An 11,641-nucleotide genomic window follows, 5' to 3' on the forward strand; every position below is an offset into this window, starting at 1 on the left:
ATCATGCCTCTTAAGGGTGTGATTTTTTAGTGGAGCTCTCCATCATGCCTCTTACGGGTGTGATTATGGAGCGTGAAAAGACCCCCTATGGTGTCCTAGGGGAGTCATTAGTAGTCCTCCTGTATTTTTCAAATCTGAAAGCCTGCGGTGTACTCACACTCCCTTGACACAATCCGTGCACGCGTCATGAATGCGTCCACGGTCTCGCTTGGGTCTTGTGTCAATGCACGTAGTTGAAACCTGGCTACTCTAAAATTGGACTTTGGCTTAACGGTAAACGTAGCTTCTAAACTTCTCCCAGTGTAGAGCAAGGTCTGAGGCTTGTGCAGCTGTCAACTCCCAACTCTCCCGAATGTCTCTGCCCTCTTCACCTATCCACAGCATCAAATACTGGGTTTACACTGCGTCAGATTTACGTTCCAGTGGGCCTTTAAATATAAACTCACATGTCTGCTGAAATTTCCTGAATGCCTCTGGGAGGTTATTTGCATTCCAGAATCCAGTCCATAGAGGGTATCGGTATGCATGTGAGCTCCGTCATCTTTGTTCTGTGTTGCGTGTTACACACACCTCAACGAGTCCTGTATATTCCTCCACAACTGCGTACACAAGTCTATGTTACCAGTGTGAGGTCAATCGCTGTGCTGTACTTGCAATCCCTATGTCAAATAGGTGTACCATACTGAGGCTGTTTCGTCTTTGCCGTTAGCAGACTGCTGCTATTGTGACGTGACATAAGACTTCGTTTCTATCTTCTGACACCATGTTATGTTTGATGCTCACACATGTGCAAAGTCAACGCAGATATCTTTCTAGAATAACTCGTTTTATTTGATTCTACACCATGCGTGCATACCACGCGACACCCCCTCTCTTCTCGACGCGACGTCTGGCGGTCATATATCATAACAACCCTAACCCTAACCGTAACCTTAACCATATCAGATAGTTACCTCGGGTACATATTTGTACTACCCTATACGACAACGACCCTTGGTGGGATAATAGAGGGTACAGGGGTCATGGCTGGTAAAGTCTGTATATAGACCGCCAAGCGAACGGGGAAATGTTTTTATTTCAGATTGTTATACGCATTTGGACGAAGCATATATTCACTATGAGATCGAATGTTGTCATTATAGGCGATCTGAACTTTGACCTGTGTGATGCAACAAAGGGGAAACCCATGTCTGATATATGTGATACATTCAATATGCATAACATTGTAGACAAACCAACATGTTTGATGAAGGACTGTAAACCCTCATTGGTCGACATTATTGTGACATACAGACCAGAAAAGCTGTACTGTACCAAGTCTTTCGACACTGGACTGACACCACCTTGGCAGTCACCAAGTGATTGGCAAGTGGATTGGCATTACCTTGTGTATACAGTATTTAGAGGGAATGTACAGGGTTTTAAAAAGGAAGAGCTAGTGTACAGAAGTTTCAAAGCAACTAACGAGAAACTTCTAAAACAAGAACTAAGCGAAGTACCATTTCATGTGGCCCACGTCTTTGATGACGTTGATGACGTATACTGGGCACATGAACTGATGCTTGGTGAAGTCATAGACAAACACATACCATTCAAACGAAAAAGGAAAGCACCGTTTATGAATGGTGAACTTCGTAACGTGAAAAATCACAAAAAGGTGCTTTATAGGAACCACCAAAGATGCAAATCCAGGCAGAACTGGGAAGCATATATAGAAAACAGAGAAACAAAGTAAACAGGTTGAAGAAGCAAGCAATACGGCTATATTTTTCCGAACGATGCGGTGGTGGCACAAAATCGAATGATTTCTGGTCCACCATATGATACATCCTTTTCTCTCTGAGAAGGGGATTACTAAACAGAACCAAATTCACTTGAGACACAACAATAAAACCGTCTCAAATCAAAATGAGGTATGCAATCATTTTAATGAGTACTTCGTTAATGTTGCCTCAAAAATTGGAGAAAACTGTAAATGTGCGGTAAACATCCAAGTATAAAGGCTATTCGGAAAAATATACCACCTCCTGACACCCCGTTCAACTTCCAGGAAGTTTCTGAACGGGATGTCAGAAAATATATTGACAAAATAGGCAAGAAAAAATCAACGGGATTGACAAAGATAATTCACATGGTGAAGGATGAAGTAATTTTCCCAATAACAAGAATTGTCAACCTGACACTAAAACGGGGAGCATCTCCTGATAGACTGAAGTTGGCAAGGGTCACTCCGTTATACAAAAAGTAGGACCCGCTTGATAGACAATACTATCGTCCGGTGAGTGTTCTACCGGCGATATCCAAAATTTTTGAAAGGGCCATATCTGAGCAGACGGCTGTATTTTTTAAAGACATTCAATCCAATGCTGTCCGCTTTCCGACCTGGGCATAGTTGTCAATCAACTCTGTTCAGTGTTGGCTCTCACCGAGGAATGGCGGGCAGCATTGGATAGAAATTACTATGTAGCTGCTATTTTAATGGATCTATCGAAAGCGTTCGACTGTCTGCCGCACGATCTGATCCTGGAAAAAATAAAAGCTTACGGTTTGTCGGAAGGTGCTGTAACACTAATGGGAAGCTATCTCTCAAACCGTGAGCAATACGTACAGCTCGGAACCAGTACAAGTACTTTTCTAAATATCACAAAGGTCGTACCACAGGGTTCGATTTTGGGACCCATAATTTATAATATTTTTATAAATGATACATTCTATTTTGTAAACAAAACACGCCTCTTTAATTATGCCGATGACAACACCCTTTCATATTGTCATCCGGAGTTCGAGCAGCTAAAACAAACTCTCGAAGCAGAAAGTGTGTCACTAGTCGAATGGTTCACCAACAACCAGATGGAAGCAAATCCAGAGAAATTCCAAGCTCTGAGTGTCGGGAAACGGACATTCGAAAAGAAACCAGTATTTTATGTAGCCAACAGTAGTGTACCATGGGAGGAATCTGTCATTTTACTAGGAGTGGAAATAGATTTTTTATTAAATTTTGACAAACATGTTGGTAAAATGTGCAAAAAGGCCTCACAGAAAATTTATGTTCTGAAGCGTATAGGGAAGTTTTTAACATTGGAAGGACGGAAGGCTGTGTATCATGCTTTTATCATGTCAAATTTTAATTTTTGTCCATTGATATGGCACTTTTGTAAAAAAGCAAACAGACAAGCTTGAAAGACTCCATTGTAGGGCATTGAAATTTGTATACCAGGAACATAACAGCTCATATGAGGAGCTTTTACATAAAAATAAAACATGTTCCCTGCACCTTGGGCGTCTCCAAAACATTGCCACAGAGACTTAAAATTATTCACGGACAGTGCCTAGTTTATTTAAAGGGAGAGTTTACTCTAGGTTCTAGGGTTATTTTCAGCTAATTTAGGTTATAATTACGCTGCATAAAAAGTTTCATGGTTCAATCATCATTAAAAATATTTTTTTAATGTTTTAAAACTAACGACTACAGTTTGATTACAACGACGGTGGCGCCATTCAATGCGCACGATCTGATAAGGTTATAATATGGATAAATTTGTCCTAAAATGAATATCGTTCGGTTAAATAGGCATTAGGTAAAAATATAATTTCACTTTTGTGATTAGCCCTCGGTCTGTAACGTGCAAAATAATTAAATTGGTCAAATACGCAACTTTTTCGGGGTGGCAGCACGGTCGCGGGTGTCATGGCGCCGTTCAAATTTCGTAGCGTTGATGTGTAATTCATTATAACAATTAAATTAGGTATCTGGTAACAAATACGTTTGGGATATATATAGACGGTTTGTTATACAGTAAGTACAGTTGTATGCAGTAAAATCCTAGAGGCTACTGTCCCTTTAAATGATTTTATCCACATGCGGAAATCTGCGTACTCCTTAAATACAAAAATGTTTTAACCACGACCAAATACCGAAACTGTGACATATGGCGAAAATAGTTTTAGAACATTAGCTGCAAAGGTGTGGAATAGTCTGCCAGAAAATGCCAGACAGACTGATGTTTAAACGAGTTTAAAATGTTTATCAAAACATGGAATGGTTTTGCATGCAAATGTGCAATGTGCAAATGATCTTTAATTTGCAGTATGTTTTTAGTAAATTTTGTAACATCTGTAACTGTTTGCTATAAATTTTAAATATCCATGTATTATACTTATAATTTATTCATGTACTCGAATGCCTGTAATAGTATGCATGTTTTTAAAATTGTTATGTATTGTTTTAATTATTGGTCTACTTATGTTAGTTGGTCGTCTTAAAAGCTCACCAGAGCTTATGTTTCTCATGTTGTAAACATACGCGACTTTAAATAAAGATTACTTGAACTTGACTTGAACTGGTTAACGATTATGACTTTGTTATCTGTTTAATTATCACATTCTCATTGAACTGCAACAAGTTTGTTTGTGAATCCTAGAATATTTTAATAGTTGTGCAATCATTTGCAGCATCCAGACTGGATAGACCAAGGTTCTGCTTCATCACGTACATTAGTCCACCTAAGGAGCATGCAGGGGCACCTGTTAGATGAGTGGGTGGCAAGAATGAATATTCTCGCTAACGACCTCCGCTTGGTTGCTACGGCTCCCAAGATGTTTTGGTGCCAAGTGATATTTGATGAGTCGGTGCACAAGTGCTTGGCTCCTATCTAAAAAATGCACGCAGGGTATAATTCTAAAAACTGTACGCACAGTGTTATTGTATTTATATATTTGACTATTTGTATATAATTTGTTTTTATTATTATGATGTAAAAGGATCTATAAGAAGCTTAATGATGATAGCATCTAGTATGGCTGAATAGGGTCTATGCCCCCCCAGGGTACTGCCGGAACGTACCCTGGGTACGGTCCGGTATACCGGAACGTACCCTGATAACTGTTGATAACGTGTAGCGTTCAACAAATACAAGGACAAACACAGATCCCGAGTCAAGTCTTTACGCCATGTTTAACTCCGAATCCCTTTAGTACATCGCTATGCATTATGGGACTGACGGGTACATGTATATACCGGAACCACTCTGGACACAATGAAACGAAACTACAAGCATACGTTACACAGTATATCAACATCCCCTTTTCTTTAGGTTAAAAGTATTTCTAGAACTTTAAAAGAAAAATAAACTTTACCATAAACTAATGTAACAATAATGCACGTTATGGAATTTCTAGCACTGTGAACCAAACAGTACGTGAATAATAACAAATAAACTTCAGGTCTTTGCACCAAATTCCACGATGCTTCAAATATTGTCACTGATTAAAAAAACTCACGTGTAAAATTAACTCACTGTCAATTCAGTACAAGTCCTTTTCACTTTCACTGATATGAAATACTAAACATAAAACACAACATATTCACATGTCATGTCGCACTACTTGTAGTACACCGAGTATACCATGCATGAAAGTTACTGAACATAGTCCTTCAGAATAAGAGGGTTTTCTCACCGCTCGTTTGGGTCTGAAATTGCATTACTCTCTGGTATGGAGTACTGATTACCAGTTCTTGCTGTTCACACTATACCAGTACTACTGTCATTTGAGTTTTTCCTGCATGTTCGTCACTACTGTATCGAGTTATCAAGGACTGGTTGTTACCGGAACGACATTCTCCTCGCGCATGATGCTCCGATAGGGGGATCTGTCACGTATTTTTGGTGTCGTGTCGATCATCGTTGGTCTCATATGTATGCGATTCCGCCTATAAATAGCACCATCGGGACCTTTCACCTCGTACGTCCTGGGACCACGGGAATTCACAATCTTTCCGGGTTTCCACTGCTTTCCTTCCAGGTGTTGGAAGAATACTGTGTCGTTGACGTTCAACGTTGAGAGTTTCTTCGCTTTCGCGTCATGATGTTTCTTTACGGACTTCTTTCTCAGGAGTCGTCTTCTTCCACCTTTCTTTTGTCTGTGGGTTGTCGGTTTATGCTTGCAGAAAACTTCTTGTTTTCCGACCAACATCATTTTCTGCTGGGCTGAGCAATGTATCCTGACGGGTGTATTACGTTGCTCCGTATCGCTTGATACGGCTCCCCTCCATCCTTTTGGTCTTCTTGAGAAGATTTTTCATCACCTTCACGGCTGCTTCCGCTTTGCCGTGGCACTTTGGTGCATGGGAGACGATGTCGTCGGGTGTGATTCCCCATGTCTGCGACAAAATGTTTTGAATCCGCCACTAACAAATGCGGACCACCATCTGACTAAATCAGCTGTGGTATCCAAATCTTGCGAATTGTCTTTAGAATCTTCACAATTCTGGCACTTGTCATTGATCCTACTGGCTCAACTTCATATGAAACCTGAATAGTAGTCCACGACCACTAAGTGTGTTTCCCTAGAACTTCAAATAAGTCCCTCCCACCTTTGCCAGGGGGCATCTCCATCTTCATGCTGTCGCAATGGTCTCCGCGAGTTTCTCGCTTTCCTTCTTGACATGTTTCGCATGTGTCAGCTAATTGTTTTATGTCACCAGCCATCCCTGGCCAGTTACAGTTCCACGGGCTCGTCTCACATACTGTCATAGCCCAAATGTGCGCTGTGGAGTCTCGCCTTTATACTCGTGCTCAGTTTTGATGGGATTACAATTGCTTCACCTTGACTATAATTCGCGTCCACACTCACAACTTAGTGAATCACGGAGGTCAAAATATGGTAATGCACATGAAGGAATGTTCGTCTTCTCAGTTGGCCATCCTTCACGTATCAGCTCAATGATGACTTGTAAACTGTCATCAGAATTTGTTGCTTCTCGAACTCCTCGAGACGTGCATCAGGTACATTGCCAAACACTTGCACTGCCATGATGCGTGAGACGATCGTCATGATTTCCCTGTTGAGAATCCAGGTGTGCTCGACTGAGGTGTCTGCCAATACCAAGTTCACGCCTTTACGAACACAAAACTCAACGTCATATCGGTTGTATCTCATCATGATATCTTGGAGTCTCTTTGGCGCCAATGCTGAGTGTTTCTTCAAGATGAGGCTAGTGGCTTGTAGTCATTCTCCACTCTTTACTGGTCTGCCATAGTGTATTGGTCAAAACCGATCCAGACACAAACAAACTGCAAAGCTTCCTTCTCGATTTGTGCCACTTCTGTCACTGGGTGTGCACGCGATTGCGTACTCTATTGGAGCGCCATCTTGCAAGAGTACAGCGCCAAGACGCATGTTACTACTGTCCACTTGTATCACTACTTCTTTAGATACATCAAAGTATGCAAGCATGGAGCTCGGTCAGGCTTCTTGTCAGAGTTGTAAATGCGTTCTCACACGTCTGGCACGCAGATGAACTCGTGCCTTTTCCGTGTCAGGGCTCTGAGTGGCGCTCAAGTGTTCCGGCCAAATCTAGGACGAATCGGGACATATATTGGGCCATCCCACCGCTGCCACCATGTTGATAACGTGTAGGTTCAACAAATACAAGGACAAACACAGATCCCGAGTCAAGTCTTTACGCCATGTTTACTCCGAATCCTTTTAGTACATCGCTATGCATTATGGGACTGACGGGTACATGTATATACCGGAACCACTCTGGACAATGAAACGAAACTACAAGCATACGTTTACACAGTATATCAACAATAACTATCTATCTGATATGGTTAGGGTTAGTGTTAGGGTTAGGGTTAGGGTTAGGGCTAGGGTTAGGGAGTAGGCGTAGGCGACTCCCTAGACTCGTTAGTGGAGTCGGCGAGGTACGGTCCGTCATATTAGATAGAAGTATTTAGTATCAGGGTACGTTACGGTATACCGGACCGTACCCAGGGTACGTTCCGGCAGTACCCTGGGGGACATAGACCCTATCAGCTCTAGTATGTTCAAATGCCTTGCACTCCATTTCAGTTTATTCATATCTAGTGATCACTAGCCTAGCAAGTATAATATAAAGAGGAGTGTAAAATGTGTTAATTGTTATTTAGATACATATATCACAATCCATGCTTATTTTAGCTTATTAATTTTTGTTTAGGTATTTTGATTCTCATTATGCAAGTCTGGACGATGAGAGCGTGAAAGAACTACAAACCGAAATTCACACAAAAGTTTTTATGACATACTTGAGAATGAGTACCTATAAGGAGTCATCTGTAAGTATAATATCAATAATTTCTTCATTAAATAGTAAGCATGAATGGGGGAATTACTCGTCTTACTTCTTTTAGACGTGTCTCAATATGCATTCATTCTTCCAGTAGTAAAATTCAATAAGAAGAAAGTCTACTGTGGCTAGCATTCAATGAACATATTTTTGGCTATTTGGTTTAGTGTTGCCTGATTGTACACTTCTTTATTTGTTTATAGGAGGCACATATTACACCTTCAGCATTTGGTGATATAATCTATGAAAACTACCTGTTTGATATTCCAAAGCTGATGGACATTTGTGTGCTGTATGGAAAGGGAAATGAACAGTTACTGAGAAAGATGCTTCAAAATATTTTTGGCCAGCAGCCTAAGTACATGGATGACCTGGAGGAGGCAATTCCTACAATTATGGAGGTTTGCCTTATTGTCAATTTACTAGTAAAATATTGAACTTTATCGCATTATTTCATCAATTCAAGTATTTTACATTTGGAGTAACATTGTTCAGATTAAAATAGAAAACTAGCGACAAAAAATCTGAATAAAGGTCAACATTGTTAGAGAAGATAAGAATCTTTAAATAAAAATAAAATTTATATATTTTGTTCATGGTGACAGGTACTTGATAATATTCAGAAAAGATTGATAGAAGAGAAAGCATTGACGCCACAGCGACTGGACACTGAGTTCATGACACCACTGTCCCCACATGATATAGCTGACCTTGTTGTCTATGTCACAGACATAAGTGTCACATTGCATTGGTTTCTGGAGATGTATCCTCCAGCGTCAACCTCATTTCTGCATGGACTTGTACCTATAAAAGTAGCAGTTTTCTGTGATAATGTGATCCCAGGTCTCAAGAAAGATATAAAACGTTGTTCAGGAATGGCATCATTGTAAGTACGTGATTACAAACTTATGTACACTTTGTAAAGGTGATCTTTTGTTAGTTGAACTGATGTATATTGTCTACTGCTTGTCAAGGCTAGATTTTGCCTCATAATTATTTAGGCAGATAATTGAATAAATAGGATAGTGTAATAAATAGTAGTACAATTATACAAAACTGCAAATAAAATATTTTCAGTCAGTTCCTTATTATTCCTTATCAATAATTCATTTACTATTATTACTATTATTTCACAACTATTTCATTTCGTATTCTTAATTATAAAGATTTAGGTTAATTGTTTTTTTATCTGTCTTTTGTTTTTGCTACCACAGCTCCGCAGACGAGCTTAAGAGACTACTATCATTCGCACGACTGAGTTTTGTGAAATTTTTCCGCAAGCTTGTTTTCTTCAGCTGTTTAAAGCCATGTCTAGAAAACAGGTATAGTAGATAGTATACATATGGTTTACTACTGTATGCAAAACTTTATAGAGTAGTGACTACCACTATCTTAGACAAATGAATAGGAAGTCTTGATTGTTTAATAACTTGATTGAACAGTTTGACCTTGACACAGGGTATCACGTTTGGTCTCATCCTATTATGGTTATTGCTATGTATAGCTGCCTGAGTTTGGTTTAGTTAGGAAATGATTAGCGAGCGACAAGTTAAGCCTATACGCGTCAATCACGCCCCAGTAATATGGATAAATTTGCCCTAAAATGAATATCGTTCGGTTAAATAGCATTTAGGTATAAATATAATTTCACTTTTGTGATTAGCCCTCGGTCTGTAACGTGCAAAATAATTAAATGGTCAAATACGCAACTTTTTCGGGGTGGCAGCACGGTCGCGGGTGTCATGGCGCCGTTCAAATTTCGTAGCGTTGATGTGTAATTCATTATAACAATTAAATTAGGTATCTGGTAACAAATACGTTTGGGTATTATATAGACGGTTTGTTATACAGTAAGTACAGTTGTATGCAGTAAAATCCTAGAGGCTACTGTCCCTTTAAATGATTTTATCCACATGCGGAAATCTGCGTACTCCTTTAAATACAAAAATGTTTTAACCACACCAAATACCAGAACTGTGACATATGGCGAAAATAGTTTTAGAACATTAGCTGCAAAGGTGTGGAATAGTCTGCCAGAAAATGCCAGACAGACTGTATGTTTTAACGAGTTTAAAATGTTTATCAAAACATGGAATGGTTTTGCATGCAAATGTGCAATGTGCAAATGATCTTTAATTTGCAGTATGTTTTTAGTAAATTTTGTAACATCTGTAACTGTTTGCTATAAATTTTAAATATCCATGTATTATACTTATAATTTATTCATGTACTCGAATGCCTGTATAGTATGCATGTTTTTAAAATTGTTATGTATTGTTTTAATTATTGGTCTACTTATGTTAGTTGGTCGGTCTTAAAAGCTCACCAGAGCTTATGTTTCTCATGTTGTAAACATACCGACTTTAAATAAAGATTACTTGAACTTGACTTGAACTTGGTTAACATTATGACTTTGGTTATCTGTTTAATTACACATTCTCATTGAACTGCACAAGTTTTCTGTTTGTGAATCCTAGAATATGTTTAATAGTTGTGCAATCATTTGCAGCATCCAGACTGGATAGACAAAGGTTCTGGCTTCATCACGTACATTAGTCCACCTAAGGAGCATGCAGGGGCACCTGTTGATGAGTGGGTGGCAAGAATGAATATTCTCGCTAACGACCTCCGCTGGTTGCTACGGCTTCCACACCAGATGTTTTGGTGCCAAGTGATATTTGATGAGTCGGTGCACAAGTGCTTGGGCTCCTATCTACAAAATGCACCAAGGTATAATTTCTAAAACTGTACGCACAGTGTTAATTGTATTTATATATTTGACTATTTGTATATAATTTGTTTTTATTTTATGTTATGAGTAAAGGATCTATAAGAAGCTTAATGATGATAGCATCTAGTATGGCTGATAGGGTCTATGCCCCCCAGGGTACTGCCGGAACGTACCCTGGGTACGGTCCGGTATACCGGAACGTACCCTGATAACTGTTGATAACGTGTAGGTTCAACAAATACAAGGACAAACACAGATCCCGAGTCAAGTCTTTACGCCATGTTTACTCCGAATCCCTTTAGTACATCGCTATGCATTATGGGACTGACGGGTACATGTATATACCGGAATCACTCTGGACAATGAAACGAAACTACAAGCATACGTTTACACAGTATATCAACAGCGGAGAGAGAACAAGGCCGGTTACGATGACAGAGTGCTGTGCGAAATAAAACAACGTTTTCCCTGTGACAATCCGACTGTTCGCTTTATAACTGACTTGAATTTGTTTAACGCAACATTACTGTCCCACGCGCTCAGTTTATTTGCCAAATTAAATTACGTAATGCCGGTGTCACGGTCTGAGATTACCCCAGTCTTGAAATACTCGTCCAACTATATGCAAGCACCTAGAAAAACGATCAGACGAAATAGGAGAACAAAGTGCCAAGTGAACACAACTATGTTGTTTAATACCCGTGGAGTTACCATGTTATCAGGAGTAAGATAATATAGATCTATATATCTATATTATCTTACTCCTGATAACATGGTAACTCCACGGGTATTAAACA

The 11,641-nt window shown here is 39.5% G+C and overlaps 1 protein-coding gene across 1 annotated transcript in view; it reads left to right on the top strand.

Annotated features, from left to right (window-relative positions):
* Positions 1-4,628: 4,628 nt before the first annotated feature.
* Positions 4,629-11,641, top strand: part of LOC106816568 (activating signal cointegrator 1 complex subunit 2-like) — a 24,468-nt gene continuing 17,455 nt past the window's right edge. The window contains exons 1-5 of the mRNA XM_014821191.1: positions 4,629-4,670; positions 7,985-8,102; positions 8,317-8,514; positions 8,719-8,999; positions 9,328-9,435. Coding sequence (XP_014676677.1) covers positions 4,660-4,670; positions 7,985-8,102; positions 8,317-8,514; positions 8,719-8,999; positions 9,328-9,435 — 716 coding nt within the window. The 5' untranslated portion in view covers positions 4,629-4,659. The remainder of the gene's footprint in view (positions 4,671-7,984; positions 8,103-8,316; positions 8,515-8,718; positions 9,000-9,327; positions 9,436-11,641) is intronic.

This window comes from Priapulus caudatus, unplaced genomic scaffold (genome assembly GCF_000485595.1).
Source record: "Priapulus caudatus unplaced genomic scaffold, Priapulus_caudatus-5.0.1 Scaffold1417, whole genome shotgun sequence".
Taxonomy (NCBI): Eukaryota; Metazoa; Priapulida; class Priapulimorpha; order Priapulimorphida; family Priapulidae; genus Priapulus; species Priapulus caudatus.